Raw genomic sequence first — 20,453 nt, 5'->3', positions numbered from 1 at the left:
ACGCGGAGCAAAGCCGCGGGGGGGGGGGGGGCGGGGAGGGGACTCGGGCAGCTAGGTGGGCTGCTCTGCTGCCGGCTTCCCCGAGGCTTTGCAAAGCCACAGGGGGGCTCGGGCAGCGAGGCAGCCCAGGCGCGCCCAAGCCCCCCCCGCGGCTGCCCAAGCCCCCCCTGCGACTTTGCAAAGCTTCGGGGAAGCCGGCAGCGGGACAGCCCAGGCGCACCTGGGCTGCCTCGCTGCCCGAGCTCCCCCGTGGAGACTGGGAGCAAAGCCGCGGAGGACCCAGGAGGCGGGACCGCGGTGCGTCTGGGTCCGCCACCTGCGTCTTCCTGGTCTCCTGGGGTTGAGAGGGGCGCAGCTAGTACGCCCCCCTCCTCCCCCCAGCAGACTAGGCTTTTCTCCAGACGCCTGTGGCAGAGCAGCTGGGGCGCTGCCGGTTGGTCCCGCAGCGCCGCTCTGGGCGCTACTGGACCAACCCGGCAGCACCCCAGCTGCTCTGCCCCAGGCATCCTGATTCAGCCGCTGCTGGTCAGTTTCAGCAGTGGCTGAATCAGGACGCTTGGGGCAGAGCAGATGGGGTGCTGCTGGGTTGGTCCAGTAGCGCCGAGGAACGGCGCTACTGGAGCAACCCAGCAGCACCCCAGCTGCTCTGCCCCAGGCGTCCCCAAGTCAGCTTCTGCTCAAACTGACCAGCACTGACTACAGGAAGCCCGAGGCAGAGTTGCTCTGCCCCGGGCTTCCTGGAATCAGCTGCTGATCAGTTTCAGCAGCAGCTGACTTGGGGACGCCTGGGGTTCTTAAGTTGATTCTGTATGTAAGTCAGAACTGGCGGTCAGTTTCAGCAGCGGCTGAATCTGGACGCCAGTTCCGACTTACATACAGATTCAACTTAAGAACAAACCTACAGTCCCTATCTTGTACGTAACCCTGGGGCTGCCTGTATAGTAATATGCACTGTGGGTGTATGATCTATAAAGCAAATTAACGTGTTGCTCCTGTATTGGTCTCCATAGATTTTCCTGATGTGCATTACATGTTCTCCAGTTCACTTGTAGGGAACATCCTGTGCACACCAACAGGGTCTACCTGGACCACTTAATGCACAGTGTGCTTTAGATATCACAGACCCATTGTTTGTGTATTCCCCACTCTGCAGACAAGCCTTAGTAGTGGCATACATGAGACCTGAAGGCACTGACTGACCTCCATGCATTGTACTACTTTTGATTTCATATGATGTTTTAGCAAATCATTTATGAAATGTAAGGAGAACTCTCAAATTTAATTCATGGAGAATGTGAGAAGCTGTGTACCATATCTTGACTTATCTTGAGGCCATCTGACACAGTGACATGAAATCCCTTTGAAGTCTTTACATGGTCCATGTACCTGAGGGGAAAGCACTTACTTGTTGATTATGAGGCTCAGACTGTCATCTGATGTCTGTGTTTTCAAAAAAGGATTTGTCCTATAAAATTGATTCTAAGCATGTACAACAAGTACAACATCTGCTATATATTTGAGAGACTCTGTCTGTTTGTGCCATCAAATTGCTGTACCTTCTTTTTATCATAACTTAAAGCAAGGCCAGGGTTTGGTTGTGGGTGGGGGGGCTTCTGCTCCCCCCACACACCCCCAATTCATAAAGGGACATTACTGGCCATTCCCTTTCATGAAGGAGTGAGGGGAAAGTGCACCGTTTGCTGCATTCCTCACTGTGACTGGAGAGTGCAGGGGACAGATGAACCTGGACTTACCCCAGCTGGGGAACATCAGCAATCCTCACCTGGTTGTGCCCACTAGAGCTTCTCACCTGTCCCCAAGCTGCAGTGATGAAAAAGAACTGGGGTAGTCCTCTCTCCCTGGGGCAGCCTGCACGTTGAACTTCTCATCCTCAGCCCCACCACACAGCAATAATTTAAATGGCTTCATTTTCATGTATATTTTCACTTTATTTTCAAAAATGGAATTAAGAACCCGAGCAATGCCGGGTAAATCTTCTAATACTAAATAAAAGGCAGTGATACAGATAGGGTGTTCAGCACATCAATGGAGAGAGTAAGTATTTTAGGTAACTTGACTTTCTGTATAATTACTATGTAGTTACCCATTATAAATAGAGCTGGGTGACATTTTTTTCAGCAAATACCTCTTACCAAAAATATATTTTTCAGGGCATCAAAACTGTTCAAGGATTCAGGTAAAATTCAGCAAATAGTTTCTTGTGGAAAAAAAAAGATTTTAGAAATGTCAAAACAACATTTTGAAAACAAAATTCCAGTGTGACCCAAGTGAAATATTTTTGGTTTTGTATTTCTTGGCTGAGACCAAATGAATTTATTTTTATTTTATTTTGTGTTTGATTACAGAACTGAAAAATAAATTATTTGCTCAGCTCTAATGATAAGATCACATATGTAAGAAAACTATCATTAATTGCATATCTTGCTGTTGAAATTATTCAAATTAAATTTCCAGTTATGTTTTTTTTCTCTCTTCCTCAAAGGAACTCGTAGAGTACTACAACCGTCACTCTCTCAAAGAAGGTTTCCGAAGTTTGGATACTACTCTTCAGTTTCCATATAAGGAATCTGAGAATTCAGATGGACAAAGGAGTAACAGAGCAAGCAGTAACTGTGAGTATTATCATTTTACATATTACTTGCTGTCATTTTAACACTAAAAGCATAATGACATTTAAAACATCTTCATTTTGCATTTTTGACATTTAACCAATTAATATGGTAATGTGTTCAGCTAACATTTTTCTACACCTAAGCATAATCAGATCTGCCAACAGGTTTATGGACATGTTTAGTGAGACTTCCTTGCTGCCAAACTTAGTCAGGTTGGTGTTCAAAAATCTATTAGAAATACAAGTGAGAGAATAAATTTGGAGTTTGCCTAGTTTTTGCAGATGTTGGCATAGGCAGCACTGTTTTCAGTCACATGCATAAATAAATAACAAGTTTTAATCTTGGATTGGGATTTAAATAGATCAATCACTTAATTTGGCTACATTTTTGTAAACTGGAGTTACAGTAAAGACACACACAGTTTTTTGAGTAATACATCATTTGAAGAATCATCTTATTTTTTGTTGGGTTTTTTTAATATCTGTGTTTTAAGGCTATAATTTACAATCCTGTAGAACAGTTCCAAAAGGTTTTTTCAAAATACCATGCCTGCTAAAAAACTGTTTATTTTGGAAGTAAATAGCTGCAATATGTGTAATAATATTGCTTTTATAACATGTAATATCCTAAAGTCAAATCAGTAAAACTTTATTGCCTTTTTAGATGTTCAAAGTTATTTAAAATTACTGTTATGTGGTCTGTTGAAAATGTTTAATTTTTCCTGCAAGAATATTAGACTTCAAAGGCTTTATCTTTGCATTTCACAAGATAATAAGAGGGAAATAAAAATTAACGGTGACTTCAACAATTTGAAGATTTCTGTGAATGAAGTCCAGCCCAGTGTCTTGTGGCAATGATTTTGACTATTCTGTCATTTTCAATTGCTGGGGTTTTTGTTAGATTTTTACTTGTTTATCTATACTAGGACATGCATATGTAATTTCCAAGAGACTTTCCCACTTTTATTTGGGAAAACAGAAGCATTAGGGGAATTTGAGGGTGGATTATTTTCAGATTATTTTTCATCCATTTTCCCTGTTTTTCTTTGTGTTTCTTTCTATCGTCTTGTTTCCTCTTTTCTTTCTTCTCTCGTTTTCTTTAATTATTTCCCAGGAGTATATGCAGTGTAATTAAACACCTTTGAGTAGCCTGTATCAGCTCATTTGGGCTTGGACTATGTGGCTGTATAATTTCAGTCTAGACGTTTAGGCTGAGGCCAAAACCTGAACTCTGAAACCATCCTATTTCCCCAAGCTCAAAAATCTACAGTGCAATTATAAATGGTGAGCCTGAGTCAGGTGACATGGCCCAGGCACTGGTGTTTAAATGTAGTGTAGACAAACTCTATGAGTTTTTAGTTTTCTTTCAGGATTTCACGTCCGTTCCTAGTTATTTTCTGTCCTTGTCACTTTTCAAAGTGTCTTCCTCCTCATTCTCCTATCTAACTTCTTTTCACTATCCCTCACAGTCTCTGTCCTCTTTCCCCATCATTCCTACCTGGCATGGAGTATTAGTGCATTCCCTGGCATGAGGGATGCCCTGCCTACATTGCCTTTGTGTTTATTTTAGTTACTCTCAGAGAGGAGCAGAAAGAAGATGCTTCCTCTTCTTACTTAAATCAGTTAATAGGAGGGAGGCACCAAAGAAGGCATTTGTATCACATGGAAGAATACTAATGCATCGGAGAAATAGCATAACTGTTGCAAATTCTTGCAGGATACAAGATTTTACACATTCCACTTCCTTCGCTCCACTCCAGAAATAAAAATCTCCATTACAGGAGTTACTTAAGAACATGAGAGTTCAGAGGTGATAATATGGAAGAGCAAGAGGGTACTTTCTACTTGAGAGGTTTGGTGGGCCTCATTTCTCAAATTCCCTGTTTAAAGCCTACTAGATTGCCACAATTCTAATAACAAAACCCAGATTGTTTGACCCTGGATGACACTTTAGTTAATGGATTTTAAGACTGTTCTAAATCTAAATGAGCTTTTCCTTCTGGATAGTCCAGACTGTAGTACTAAACCCAAACCTTGAGTCTTGTGTGCGCGTGTGGCTCAGAGGAGCTCTTCTGATATAAATTCCTGTTTGGATTTTTAAAAATAAATACATTTTCCCTAATGATACAAGTCTTATATAGTTTAGTTCTTTAATACCTTTGTTTAGTACACATGGGGCAAAACATCACAAAATAAGCAAAGAAGCATTTCTGACTTGGAGAATTTTTTTAAAAATTTAGGAAACTCTCTTGCAGACATTGCAAAAATTCATCATGTACTAATGCCGAATGTTTTGAGTGCATATGAAAGGCAGTTTCAAATCACCTCAGTTTCTACGGTGATAGGAAAAAAGGTTTTATTCTTACTTAATTGTAATGTTTTTTAGTATACTTTCCATATTATTTCTTAGAATTTCAGGCCAAGAGTGATTTGAAAGCTGATCTGCATGCCTTACAGTTCTTTCAATAGTTAGTTGTTAGAACTGAGTTATCATTTTATACCTAAAACGAAGTTAAATTTTCACTCACTTCAGAAAATTATCCAGTGGTTCTTTTTAATATCAGTACCCCAGGTCTTCTCTTCTTTTTAGATGGTCATTTCATACTTTCAGTAGGCATGAGGATGGCACATCAGCTATCAAATATATCGAGACATCACTGTGTATTTTATTTTTTTTTAAAAGAGGATTGTAAACAAAGATGAATTTTGGTGCAATGATATGTTCTTTGGTCTCAGTTTTTATTTGAGATTGCTTCTGCATAAACAGTGATTGCACCCACAAAATAGGCTCTTTTGCAGGTAGAAAACATGATGTCACTCAAAAGAAAGCAATTGGGTGACCAGCAAACCTATCTATGGTTTGCAGATTTAATTAGTGTGTCCTTAACCCTTTGATTAGCAGAGAATACATTATATTTATCCATCAGAAGCTAGCATACCGGCTCCACAAGTTTAAGTACCTGAGCCAAATTCTCCCTTTTGTGTTTGATCAGAACTTCCACTGAACTGCATGAGTAGCATATATGGATCCAAAATATCATGTAGTCCTTAGAGAATATGCAACATGCACATAATGCTCATTGATGTTAATGGTTACCAGAACAGAATGCTCTGATCCCTTCATACGTGGTGTAAGGCCCAGTTTAACATGGTACTTAAGAACATGCCTAAGGTAAGCTAGTGCATAGTCTTATGGATACCAGTGACATTGCTTATGTACTTGAACTTAGACACATGATTAAGAACTTAGCTGAGTCGGGGTCAAAAATATTTTACAATGTATTTAGAAAAGAAACAGTTTCATTTGTAAGAAAAGAAGTTTAAAATTCTTTTCTGCCAAATCCCAAATGGATTTTTTAATTTTTTGTTTTGAAAAATGTAAGTGTGGAAAAAAAACCCTTAAATCTATATTTTCCACTTTTCATAGTCCCACATTTCCTCAGTGAGCAACATTAGTTTCCTTATTACCAATTACTTACCTAATAAATATACTAATATTTAAATATTTTTGCCAATATTTCAACATTCTTTTGCTTCTCTCTTTTTCTCTTTCTTTCTCTAAGCCCCTTCTTTGTTCTGTGGGTTTTCTTTTGTAACTCCTCCAGACTACAGCTTTGTTCCCCCTTCCTCCACTCCTTTCTGGTCAGGTACTGCTTACTGCTTTTATATTTCTTCTAAATTTGCTTCTGTTTGCAAATTCTTTCAATGTGCAGCCATACAGGGAAGGGACGAATCTACTTTTTTCATTCCTTGACTAAGTGCAGAATAGTAGCTAATGCTATGCACTGAAGACTGACTCCAAATCTCAGTAATTGGTTAACATGATAAGCTATAAAGTCAAGGTAATCTGAGGGTAGAAAATTGTTATTCTTGCAGTCCCACAAAATCAAACTCATATAAAATAAACTTGATTTAAGTATACATTACTATAAGCAGAATTTGAATAGCTGCATCATACCTCAAATGGCCACTAACTCACCTTTCAATAGTAGAATCCTATAGCAAGTTTTATATTTAATTAATGTAGTCATATAAATTTACATATCTGAAAATTGCTTATGAATGAATCAAGTCTTCGTCCCATCTCTACAGCAAACCATATTGTGGCAGAATTGTAAAATGCTGTTGCTAGAGTTCTGTTAACAAATGTTTTTCTTAGATTTTGGCTTCAGTTAATTTTACTCATCTGTTTTTCAAATGTACTCTTGTTTTCTTTTTTCTCTTTTAATCTTCTCTTGCTGTGAAAATATACAAACATTTTGAACTAACAGACTATAAAAAGATTGAAATTTATAGCCATACTAATCTCAGTTCCAATCACGTTGTAGCAAATTTGCACTCCATTAATAAACACCAGTAAGTAAGATGCTGTTGTGACTTTTAAACCACAGGGAAGATCTACACTACAGGGTAAAGTCGACTTAAGTAACGGAGTCGATATATCTTGTATCAACTTCTGCAGTGTCTACACTGTGCTGGGTCCGTGAGAGAAACTCTCCCACCAATTTACCTTAAGATTCTCATTCTGGTGTAGTACTGGAGTTGGTGGGAGCGTGTTTGGTGGACAATTTTAGGGGGTCTTCACTAGACCTGCTAAATCAATCCCCCGGTGGATTGATTACCACAGTGCTGATCCACCAGTAGTGTAGAGATAACCATAGTTATGGTGGAGCTGCACCACTTTTCTGGTAGCCCCAGGAATTTTGCTGGTGGCAGGCAAAAATTCTCTGGGAACCCCAAAGGAGCACGCACAACAGTAACCGCTGCACCAGCTAAAGAGTACAACATTTGCTCTCCTTATACTGGTTCACTTCCACTTATGCAAGATGGATTATCCGGCCGAGGAGGCACAAGTTTTTGGAATTGAGGTTGGCCTGCTATAGTCCTTGTACATACAACTAGCCCCAACGTAGCCCTTTAGGTTGGTAATTAGTAAGAATTAACTGCATTGTAATGTCTGCATTAAAGACATTTCTTTGTAACCATTACACAACAGTAATGGGGTGTCTGTGTTAGGTAAGTGAAGCATGTCTGCCTGGATGGTATTTCATTTTCTGGCAGATACTGTGCTTGACTTTTTGCATTTTTAATAAAATCATCTCTTCTTAAAACACCAACGGTCTTCATTAAATTCACAACTAAAAGATAATGTAAATGGAAAATGTGATGACTAAATATTAAGAGTTGGGTTTTTTAAAAGTACGTTCAGTGTTGGCCTATCTCTGCTCCTCTGGAAGTCAGTGGTAAAATTTACCCCTTGAAGCCAGTGGGACCAGAGTAAGGCCAGCAATGTGGGAGCACTTTTGGAAATACTCTCCATGTTTGCATACTGGTGAGAACTGATATACGGTGTCATAAAATAAATCAACTGACATTGCTTCAAGACACACAGAACCCAGTAGCCAAAAATAACTGTTACGGGGCTAAAGCCACAGCACTTTAACAGGCAGGCCACAAGCTAAGGGAAATACATAGTGTGAGATCAAACTGGTCACAGCTTGTATTCATGAGAAACTGATGCTATTGGAAGCAAAGGCAGAAATCTGACTCAGACCGAATGTCCTAGTTCTCTGGGGCTAGAAGCATTAGGGCAGTGGTCTCCAACCTTTTTAAGCACAAGATTACTTTTTGAATTTAAGTGCAATCCAGGATGTACCTCAAACCCAAACATCCTTGTCCCACCTTCTTCCTTCTCAGAGGCCCCACTCCTGCTCACTCCATCCTCCCTGCCTCCCCCATCCTCATTCACTTTTATCAGGTTGGGGGCAAAGGGTTGGGTTGCGGGGGAGGAGGATGCAGGCTCTGATCTTGGGCTAAAGGATTTGGAGTGTGGGAGGGGCTCTGAAATGAGCCTGGGGCAGAGAGTTGGGGGGCAAGAAGGGTTCAGGACCAGGGCCAAGGTTTGGAATGCAGGCTCCTAGAGCCTGGGCTTCAGTGTCTACACTGCAATGAAATAGCCCCTGATCCTCTTTCTCCTATTTCCAGATTCTGTCCCTTTCCGCTTACTTCTTTCTCACGTTCCCTTGTGCTCTTCACTTTGAAAGGGTTTGAAATACTATCCTCCAGTTCTGCCCTTTTGCTTCCCATTTTCCCTAATGTTTTACTGGGAAATAAAATATTTACTACCCAGCATTACCTGCATTTCTGTTTTCCTTAGTCCTTTCCCTCCCTCAGGCCCCCGTTCTCCTTGTTGTCTTCTTTCTTACCCTACCTCCTTTTGTTCCTCTCCCTGCTTCTCTTCCAATATACCTTGGCCTCTCCCCAATCTTATCCTGATTCTGAGTCCAGAGTGGTTCCTGGCTTCCCCCAATCATTTACGGGCTGGTCCTCATATCCGCTAAATCAAATATCCTCTTCCCCCCATTAATTACTGCTATGGTCATCCAGTACACTGCTGAGCTCAAAATCAATAAGTGCTGCTAGTGCCCTTTTCCTCACAAAATGTCAGTTACTGCCTCTGTTGCACTCCTTTCCCTGCCAAATCAGTGACCAGCACCTTGTTCCCCAATCAGCTCCTGCCCCGTCACTACTTATTCTTGTGGCTCACTATGGTATTTAACATAATATTGACATGAAGAGTTTACCTAAAGAGTCTAGGCATGGTATTTGCTAGAGAATATATTTTATTATAATATACTGTGCATGACTGTCTATATTCTTCATCATCGTCATTTTGTGCACATGAACAATCTATCAATTGGCTCCTTCTCTTCTATAGAACGTATTTGTAACTTACAGCCATATTCTAAATACTAATGCTGCGTGCAAAGCTATAGCACACTACAATGTGCTAAAGGTCAGAATTCATTTTCAGACTATTTGATTTTAGGTGTTTCAGTTTTAATCATTGATGTGTGTTCACTTGTAATTATTTGAATTCATAGTTTCTGTTGTGCAAAAGCTGCTCTTCATATGAGATCACAACAATGATCAAATTAAAGTATATAGAGCAAGGATCTAACTTAAATAGCTCCTTCTGTTAGAGTTGTTTAGAGTTTTCTTGTTTACATGTCATGTTTCGTATTTCCCTGATTTTAAATCAAAGAAGTTCAGCTTGCTCTGATTCCTTACTGTTAGATTTTTGACATTTCCAAAACTAAAATGTTAACAGCAATTTGGGAAACTCTAGTAACAATGTGCTTGCTCATCTGTTCTCTGTATCATATTAGAGACATGCAGCTTTGCGCTAGTATCATTCAGAAATATTTGAAGTCGTTTTTATATCAGTTGAAACGACTTAGGCCCAGTTCAGCAAAGTATTTTAAGTAGGTATATCACTGTAAATCTCTAAGGGCACTTGTACACTACAGGGCTTAACTCGAAATAAGTTACGCAAATTGAGCTGCATCAATTGTGTATCTTATTTTGAAATAGGAAGTGTCTACACAGCACTTATTTCAAAATAGAGCACTCTTTCTCCAACTTCCCTTATTCTTCGTTCAATGAAGGTTACAGGAGTCAGAGTAAGAAGTCTTCCAGCTTGACAGTGTTTTGCCACTATTTAGAAATAACTGCCAGGTGTGTAGACGCAGACTAAGTTATTTTAGAATAGTGCTAGTTATTTTGAAATAGTGTTGCAATGTAAATGAATTGTAAATGTTGATTTTGTTGAGACCTTCCCCCCCACATGCTTAGATTTATGCTAATACTTAGGTACTTTGCTGAATCAGCGTATTTTTGCTTGTGGTGACATTTTGTAACCTGGGTTCAACTGATCAGTGTTGATGTTTGTTTTAGAGTTTAAAAGCCCCAGAATAAAGGCCATACAATAGATAACCCAAACTGAAGAAATGCATTTTCTTTTTAGTTTTAGTTGGAAGGAATTGGTCTATAATCTTATATGTATTGTATTTAACTTGGATTGTTTCTCTGAAGGAATAGCACCATAATCTGTTTAGTTTGCCTCATTAGAGGTTTAAAGTTAAATCAACAATTAATGCTAATAATCGCTTTGGAAACAAAATAGTGACCTCAAAAATAAGTTAATGTGTATTTGCAGCAATATTATAAATGACAAAAAGTGTAATAAGTTCTGCAGAATTTTTGAATCCCTGGGAAAAATTTTTTTTGACTCAGTAGCGTTTACATTCAAGTTCATGGAATGTTTTTCCTTTCTATGCCCCCCTCACCCCCCAAAAAAACATATAAAATCCTCCAACCATGTGTTGAATTAACTTTTAAAGAAGGTCTTCTTGATTTCTTTGTGTGGTTTCTTTCAGATTTACATAACGTTGTTCACAGCTTATTTTGTAATAGAATCGTTGCAATACCTTTTACAGTATTGACTTAAATGATTGATCTGAAATTGACAAATCATAATAACATTGATTTTCTGTGTTCAATTTCAGTGCTAAATCCCAAAGTAATTGGCATAGCCATAGCCCGATATGACTTCTGTGCAAGAGACATGAGAGAACTATCCTTAGTGAAAGGTGATGTGGTGAAAATTTACACAAAGATGAGTGCCAATGGCTGGTGGAGAGGTGAAGTAAATGGAAGGGTAAGTTTTTCTTTTATATGGCATCATTTTGTGCTTATCTCACTGATAAGGATTTTTAAAGGGGTATTCTGACATCATATGTCTTTTTCACATATTTCCTCTTACAGCATATCTGACATATCATCAGCTCTGTTTCAGAGAATCCTCCAGACAGTATGCTTGATTAGCTTTCCCAGAGTATAAATGAACTAGAGTCATGGATAAGTGCTGATGTCCAGTGTGAATAAGACTGTTTAGGGTGGGGGAAGGGGAGATAGCAGAGGTTATAACTGAGTTGCATACCCTTAGTAGCAAAACATCAGGCTGTTGTTGGATTCCTTGTTGCTTCTTGCTGTCCAGTTAGGAGAGGCAAATAATGCATTTTGTTATCTTTTCCTTTTGGAAGTGCACTTCATCATTGCCTTCCATACCTTTGTCAGCATAAAACTGGATTGCCGCAATAGGCTTTACACGAGGCTACATCTGAGGAGCACTCAGGAACTTCAGCTAGCACAGAATGTAGCAAGTGCTTTTTACAGGGAGCATGTAAAATGTGTGCTTGAAGTTTTTTGGGGGTTCCTGGTACTTCCCAGGTGCAAGTCAGAGGTAGTTTTGACATATAAACCCTAAATGGCTTCCATCTCTACCTTAGGTTGCTATCACTCTGCTCATGTAATACCAGATAAATGGAGACACTCAAGGTCATGGTTTAGTAGCATGGCCAGGGCCTGCTGTAAGACTCACCTGTTTCTCCAGCTTTGGTAAGGGAGGGTGGATGGCAGTTGGGATGATGGTTGGGTATGATGATAGTCCTCTGAAATAAGGTGGGAAGCATGCGGGGGTTTTGTGTTTTTCATTATTTGAAGAGTTTTTGATTTTACACACACACATATATATATTTGATTTTATATATATGTGAGACAGGCACATTTTAAAAATGAAATCAACTGCGAGCAATATAGACACCTAAACTATTTTGGTGATCCTATGTGAAATAAGTTGATCTCATTCTAGATGTTCATGGGCAGACAGCTGCAGCCTAAAGAAAAACATTATGAACTGGAATTCTGATAGTCTCATCAAGATGCACTTTGGGACTTGAACTCCCTTCTTTCTCTAGAGATAGTTTATCCAGACCAGCATACATAGGCAGGGTAGCATGAAGTAGCTTGCCCTTGTCTTGTACTCTGTGATACGTGTGGGGCTTCAATCTACAAGGTTAATGCTCTGGTTTCTTTCATAAGCAACACAATAACATAATAATAATGAAATATAAATGAAAATATTTTTTAAGAGGGAAAGAAAAGACATCAGAAAAATGGCATCCCTTTTGTCCATACCTAACATAATCATTAATTTCTGAAGAGAGCTTCTAAAGTGTAGAATTGCAGGGCAGAGCCCAAAGTTTTTTCTCACTTAAAACAACTCCTGACTCCATTGGGTCATGAGTACATGTAAGAACAACAAAATCAGTTCTTATTTACTCTAGGGGTACGTCTAAACTACATGCCTCCGTCGACGGAGGCATGTAGATTAGCCAGATCGGCAGAGGGAAATGAAGCCGCGATTAAAATAATTGCGGCTTCATTTAAATTTAAATGGCTGCCCCGCTCTGCCGATCAGCTGTTTGTCGGCAGATCGGGGCAGTCTGGACGCGCCGCGCCAACAAAGAAGCCTTTCTTGATTGGCACAGGTATGCCTCGTGAAACCAGGTTTACCTGTGCCGATCAAGAAAGGCTTCTTTGTCGGCGCGGCGCGTCCAGACTGCCCCGATCTGCCGACAAACAGCTGATCGGCAGAGCGGGGCAGCCATTTAAATTTAAATGAAGCCGCGATTATTTTAATCGCGGCTTCATTTCCCTCTGCCGATCTGGCTAATATACATGCCTCTGTCGATGGAGGCATGTAGTCTAGACACACCCTAGGACAGGGGTGTCCAAACTTTTTTCAAAGAGGGCCAGATTTGATTAAGTGAACATGCGTGAGGGCCGACCATTTTGCCTGACGTTCTTTGAACCATTAAAATTAAATGCAAATTAACTATTTTATGCAAAGCTTATTGCAAACGGCATACTTTTCATTTCGTCACATGGATGACAAATCTAAACTGGTGTTAAATCACTCTGCCTTTCATATCTGAAGGCCAGATGAAAAAAAAATCCAGGAAGCTGAAATATATGTCAGGAACATTGTAAAGTATAGTACATATTATTGGTAATAAAGATTGTCTGTCAACTTTTAAGTTCAAAAAATATGAACAGGAACATAACACCAAGTATACATGTTGTGTCCAAATATATTTATAACTGATTTAGACCAACTGACATTAACTGAGATTTTACAATGTATTCATCTCAATACATATGGATTCGTTGGGGGCCATAAAAGATAGATATTGCCAAATTACCTGTGGGGCCGCATTAAACCGGAACACGGGCCGCAATTGGCCCGCGGGCCGGACTTTGGACATGCCTGCCCTAGGAGAATAACAGTAATGGTGACTTGTGAGCCTGATTGTAGCGTTGCAGAATACTTAAATGTCTTTTACCTCCAAAAGAGGAAAATGACAGATGCTTTCCTCTAGTGAAATTTGTTTCTGCTCTTATGCTGCTTCTTCCACATTTTAGACTTCTCGGGTATAGTCACAGCTTGTAGCTTAGTTCTGAGGTTTTAATGTTGAGTGCTGCAGCCTCCAAATAATGGGGAACAATAATTTGCATCACTTGGTTGAGAGGTGTTATTTTGAGTGCTATGGCAGCACATTCAAGTTAATGTTTATAGTTCTGTATTCACTAAACAGAACCATTATAATTTTTGCCTAGCCAGGCCTTCTGCGGAATTGTCCTGTGTCATTAACACCTTATATATTATTTTTGTTCTGCTTTTGCCTTTTTAGATGGGCTGGTTTCCATCAACCTATGTTGAAGAAGATGAATGAATTGAACACTTACTTTGCACTGTTGACCAGAAATTTCAGGGACTGTGGAATACAACAGTCTGCAAGGCGTTATTGTCTTGTTAAGAATTTCAAAAGCAACATTTCTGTTTGTCCAAACCCCTCCCCATCATAAAGTTGGGATTTCTAAAGAAATTTGTACTGACGGACTAATGGTTGCCCAGAGCCATGCAAGAAACAACTTGCCAGTTTGCCATCATCAGGGACCAGTGTCAAGCCCAAATCTTACTTTCTTGGATGATCCTTGCAAAACAGATTGCTGTATGCTGTGTTTCATTTCGCCCTGTGGCACACAGCAAATTCTGCTTATTGGTAAATGTTTAATAAATCTTTTTTTCTAGTAGCTAACACCTTTGATGGTGGAAGGAGAAGATGAAGGCTTATTATTCCTTATCACTGCATACAGAAAAAGGAGAATTTAGTCATACCAGTGGACATGTTTCAAGACAGGCAATATTGACTTTTCTTCATCAACCAATCATACTTGTCACATAACAAGCAGTTGTGAAATCCTCAAGCTGTTCTGAGAAAAATAAATAATATAGTAAATATTAACAGCCTTCTCTTCCAAGGTACATTTGTTGGATGATTATAACTGACTGGAAGTCCTACAAGTTTGCAACAGCAGTTTTAAAAAAAGTGGAGTGTTACTTAGTGCTAGAAAAAAATGGTAAAATGAGATTGTGGTGTTCTCTCTCTGTTTTCTTATGTGCTCCAAAGCTAATTTTTCTCAGTTTACAAGTATGCAGCTGATTATGTAAACATAACCAAGAATCTCAAAACCAAAATATGTTCTTTATAGCTCATATATTACCAGGAGTTGAAACATTTTGTATGTCATATTTTGCCTGTAATGTATCACATCTGGCTCTGCAGTAGAAATTTAGTTGTTAATTCCTTTCCTGTGTGAAGACAAAAGGATCACACTTGCAGTCCCATCAGCTCTGCAGGGCTGAAAAGAATTTAAATAGAATAAAAATGTGGTTTTGGAGAAAAGCAAAGAGATTTCATCCTAAATGCACACAAGAAGAGGTTTTTTTTTTTTCCCCTTGCCTGACTCCCTGTTTTTCAGGACACTAACTCTATCTGTTATTTCTCTCCCAGTTTGGTAGTGAAATTATGGCAATGCAGTGGAAGGGAATGTTCCTTCTATAATGTAATGAATAAGTGTCCATTATCCCAAGAAAAAGAGCACCATAGTTTAGCATGAAAGCCTATAACCTTGCTGTTGGGCATGACCAAGTGATCGCTGTCCTTTGAGATCCAGCATTTTAATGAATTTTGAAAGTCCTGGTTCATAAAAGAAAAAATTCAAACAAATGTTAGTGGTAGTGTTGTACATATGTGAATATGCAATTGTTAATATTTAGCTAATCTCTTAAGTGTAACATTTGGGATAAGCAAAATGTTCCTGCATACATAAAATTCTGAACTGGATTTTTCCTGCACATGAGATACTCTCTTCCTTCCCGTAAAAACACAGGGGGATCCATTACCACAATGTGCACACAGACCAGCAATACAGCCCCTTTGCAACTGCTATTCCATTCTATGGACTGGTTCATATTATCCAATGATCCTCCAGAGAATGAGATCTTCATTAACACATACTGAACTCCTGCACTTGGGCTACCGACTGTGGTCCCCACTTTTATGTAGGCCTGCTATGTAGCCAGCACAGACATCCATTCATAGCATGGGGGCAAAGGGTGAGGACACAAAGACACAAAGACACATACCTGCGTAGCCATTCCTCCCACATGCTGCATCCTGCAGACAGACCCTTTTCAGGGCCAAGTGGTGCAGCGAGCCTGTCAAAAATTGCAATTTAAGTTTAACCTTAGGGATGAATCTCCACCAAAGCACCATGATTTCAGGGAAGTTACCTCAAATTATGTAAACTGTGATTATGTTGAATACGTTATTTGATGGAACTGATTTAAAGCATATGTAAATGTGTAAATTATTCCTAAAAGGTATTTTATAAAGTGATCTGTACAGCAGTTTAGACTTTTATGTTGTCTGGGTATAGTATGTTGTCTGGGTATAGTCAGTCATTCAGTAGTATTATGTTGTGGTCCTGATCCGATGCTACTTAAGTGGACAACGTTGGTTCTTTGGCAGTCCTGTCTACTTTGGGGATAGGCTTTAGCTCTGTGAAATGTTTTTTGCTTTATCATATAATTCTTATATAGGAGAAGCAGTTTAATTCAATACAAATTACAAAGCATTTATGTTGTGTTTTGTGTTGTGTTTTATGTTATGTTAAGTATCCTAAGGTTTTTTAGCATTATTTTGTTAAGTAACCTCATTACACCAAGTTTGTAGTGTGCTTTTTAGCAACTCGGGACCAGCAATTTACGTAGGAAAAGAATTAAAGTAATATCTAACCACTTTTTCATGGTATTCAGACTGCACATCTTTGTTGTCTTTGTTTAATGCCCTGTATTGAATGAGTTAAATGCTGCATTTTAAACTGTTTCTAATACCAAAGATACGTCATTATTCCAGAGCCATGAGCTTCTCAATGTGCTCTTTGCCTGTCAGTACAGTACAGTACAGTACTTCAGTTTGTAATATTTGATACATATGTACATATAATAAACCGTTTAATTTCTTGTTTAAATTCATGTGTAAAAATTCATACTGGCTTCTGTGTGGATTTTAAAATAATTGTTGTTACTAGCAGAAATTGTTAATAGTTTATCAAAACTACACATGTATTATCATTGTTTATATGTAAGATTATATTGTCATTAGGCAACCATGCTCCCTGCTTTCTACTCTTGCCAACCCCCTCTCAGCCAGGGAGATCGCGGAGCTTTTTTTTTAACCAGCCTCCCTTACCTCTGGGGAGGGTCTGAGGCTGCCCTGGCCCCAGTTCTTGAGCCTCCTCCAGCCCTTGCCCCTCACCCCTGTGCCATTGAGGGAGTGGGCCAAAGTCACGCTGGGTCCAGCTCTCTCCCTGGCCGCTGGGCCAGGCTGAGGCTGTACTGGGCCCACCACCACCAAGAGGGGAGGACCCAGGCCAAGGCTGCACATGGTCCAGCTCTTAACCTGGTCGTGCTGGGCCTGGTTCTCCCCCACTCGCCCTCCCCCACCAAGGAGGGCTGGGTCAAGGCTGTGGCAGCTGTGGCTCCCCCTGGCCACTGGGAAGGAGAAGGGGAGGGCCAGGGCCACAGGCAGCTTCAGCTCTCCACGTGGCCCTTGGGAAGGGCCAGGCTAGGAGTGGGTGGGGCTTGGCTCCTTCAGATGCAGAGTGTTGTGATGACATCACAGTCATCCCACAGGAAATTTTTTTTATAGAGAGAGATTATTTATATGGCAGCATATCCCTTCCTTTTGAGAATTTTTTCTCAGACTAATATCTTTTATGCTATATCTGAAATAGCTTTGTATATTTATGAATAAATGCAGTAGATAGATTCATCAGCTATATGTATTGTTGTTGTATGTTTTCCCCTATTAAAACCTGCATTCGTAATTCTTACCTGACCATGTGCTTTTTAAACAGATTCCTTTTGTCCATCTTGTTTTATAGATGTACCCAACTCCTCCTCCTCTTTCTCAGTGCTTAGACACATACATGCACATGCACTCAGGTTGATGAGACCGCGTGTCTGAAAATATACTGTGTGCTTAATTTGTTGGGTCACCAAATTATCTTTTTAGAATGTATCCTGTTCACACTTCATTTAGAAAACATAGCCCTTTATTTAAGAGCAAAGTAATTTCTGTTCCACATTACTAATTTAGCTAGTTCAGTGATAACACAATTCAAACATGGCTTTACCGTGTCACTTCTGCTTTTCAGCAACAAAGGCTTTACCATGTCACTTCTGCTTTTCAGCAACAAAGGAGCCACTCTTATGATAATCATTACTCTAAATAAGGCATTTACACCTCTCTACAAATGGAAGGCATAATTTTCCTGTCATATCATATATATAGAGACTCACACCTAACTTGAAAGACACAAAATGCATTTCAATTAAATTCTGCTTCTAACATCTCTTTCTCATTCATATGAATGGGAGAGAAGAGAGGCGTGCCATTTTCTGAGAGAAAAATATAAAGAAAAACTGTTGGACTAGATCTGTGGGGGACTGTTCATGATGAGGTTCTGAATGCCACAGTTTGCTTTGTAGGTATTAGAAAGGAACCAGCCACTGAAGGTTGATTTGAACAGATTCCTTTTTCAACATGGAAAATCACTCCCACCAAGAACATTTCTTCCTTCACCCAAAAGCGAGCTCTCATTCTCCTCCAAAGGTAAGAGGAAGGCTGGTTAGGATATAGGGGTAGGGCAAAATGGGTGTAAGCTGGAGGGGGTTGCTGGACTTTTTCTTTGTGCAAACATTCTTTGTGTTTGCAGAACACATGCAACCTCAGACCCAGGCTTGTTTAAGTTCAGAACAAATGTTTTGCATGGCTCTGGTTTCTGTTGATATTATCACCAGTGGTATTTTGCAGTTAAGTTGCAATATCACCTTTAATGAGTGCACTAACCCACGGCTCTTTCACATTCAATTTTCATGTGTTACATTAATACAGCAGAATGTCCATGTGCATGCTGAGCCCACTCAGAGATTCACATAGGTAGATTTCAGATTCTCCAGCCTGGAAAGCTCTGGTTCCTCCAACTTGCGCTGAAGATGAATCGCAGTTAGCAGATTAGGGTTATGAAACACAGCTGTAATTCTATCTTTTACAAGGCATGCACATCTGCTGTCTTTATCCAGTTTACTCTGGTCCTGTTGTAGGACACTTACTTGGAGGACACTTACTAACAGAAAACAGTATTTTGATGAGCACTGGAAAGATTCTGTCTGCACAATTTATGCAAATAGCTTTGGCATGTGGGGTGCAGTAGATGGCTTCTTAAAGTCCTTCCTGCCCTGTTTCTGTGATTCTTTCAGTGCATCCCAATAGTGCTTTAGAAAACAACTAGCAGATGTACCTAGTGTTGCTCGAGACCTTAACTGCAGTAATGTTTGGGGTTTCTTTCTGTAAATGGAAAGGAAAATGCAAATACTTTATTTACATGATTGTATAGGGCAGGGGGAATGGAAGGGGAGCACAGAGCAGGGGTTTAGATTGAGGGGTCTGAGGCATGGGGTGGGGTGCAGGAGTGAGAGCAGGGAGTAGGAGGTGCAGGACTCAGAGCAGGGGTCTGGGAAGCCCGGGGGAGGGGAGTTTACCGAGGCCTCCTGGGAGTAGTAAGGATTCCAGTGCTGTGGTGGCAGCTCATCTCAGGGTGGGGGAAGGGCAGTGCTCTCCATCAGGCAGCCCCTCCTGTGGGGCCAGGGCTGCAGTCCCTGGTTGGTGGCTCCTCCCAGAAAGCCGGGGCTGCATGAGCTGGTCCTGGCCTGTAGCTTGGCTGGGTGGGTGAGAGACAAGGCTTGGAGGGACAGCCCGGGCTTCCAGCACCCACCCAGGAGGGGGAAGGAAAGGGTTTGGGGAAGGGGGCTACTTACTCAGTCCGGTGGCAGGCAAGATGGTGGAGCCCCAGTTCTGCTGGCCACTACCCCAGGTGGCCACTCTCATATCACGTCCCTTGGAACAGCAGCCCCTTTTCCAGGGACTTCTGGTTGTCCTGGCACAAGCAAACCCTGACCTTGCTTTAAGTTAAGAGAAAAGGAAACTGCATACCAAATTTGGTGGCCCTAGTTCTTACTGTTTAGGAGGAGTTCCTGAACAGACAGACACACAGACAGAAGCACTCTAATATATATTATATATATATATATATATATATAGAGAGAGAGAGAGAGAGAGAGAGAGAGAGAGAGAGAGAGAGAGAGAGAGAGAGAGAGAGAGAGAGAGAGAGAGAGGAGAGAGAGAGAGAGAGAGAGAGAGAGAGGAGAGAGAGAGAGAGAGAGAGAGAGAGAGAGAGAGAGAGAGAGAGAGAGAGAGAGAGAGAGAGAGAGAGAGAGTAGTGTAAACTGTGTAAGTAAATCAACATTACTTCATCAGCCTGCATCAAATCTTAGAATCTGTTTTATTAGTAGCCCCCAGTTCTCCTTGAAATGGGCTGTGGAATTTTCAACATTTATCTGAATTTCCTCTGCTGAGTCACTTCAACATCATGGCCAAAAGCTTTATGAAGGTAATAATAAATAATACCTATTTTTCACAATATGTAGAAATTTGGATTAAGACCACAGAATATACAAAGAATTAAGCATCAAAGTTCCAAATGCAGAAGAGTGGTTGACTGCAAAACTCAGCAACTTTCTTTCAAGAGCTAAGAGCTATTTGTTTTCATAGCAAATCAGATTTGAATTGTTAAATTAATTTTATAATTCCTGATCTGTAGTACAGTATGCTACCATTCATTAAAAGGATCTCTGCTGCTTATTCTGAATATAACATTTGATTTTATT

At 40.3% G+C, this 20,453-nt stretch overlaps 1 protein-coding gene across 3 annotated transcripts in view; it reads left to right on the top strand.

Annotated features, from left to right (window-relative positions):
- VAV3 (vav guanine nucleotide exchange factor 3) overlaps positions 1–17,557 on the top strand; it is a 254,125-nt gene extending 236,568 nt beyond the window's left edge. For all 3 annotated transcript variants that reach the window (XM_075936644.1, XM_006119791.4, XM_075936645.1), the window contains 3 exons: positions 2,504–2,633; positions 10,981–11,132; positions 14,008–17,557. In XM_075936644.1, the coding sequence (XP_075792759.1) occupies positions 2,504–2,633; positions 10,981–11,132; positions 14,008–14,049 (324 nt within the window). In that variant the 3' untranslated portion in view covers positions 14,050–17,557. The remainder of the gene's footprint in view (positions 1–2,503; positions 2,634–10,980; positions 11,133–14,007) is intronic.
- Positions 17,558–20,453: the final 2,896 nt, after the last annotated feature.

Source organism: Pelodiscus sinensis, chromosome 9 (assembly GCF_049634645.1).
Source record: "Pelodiscus sinensis isolate JC-2024 chromosome 9, ASM4963464v1, whole genome shotgun sequence".
NCBI lineage: Eukaryota > Metazoa > Chordata > Testudines > Trionychidae > Pelodiscus > Pelodiscus sinensis.
Note: the sequence above shows the minus strand (reverse complement) of the source record. Positions and strands in the feature narration are given on the sequence as shown.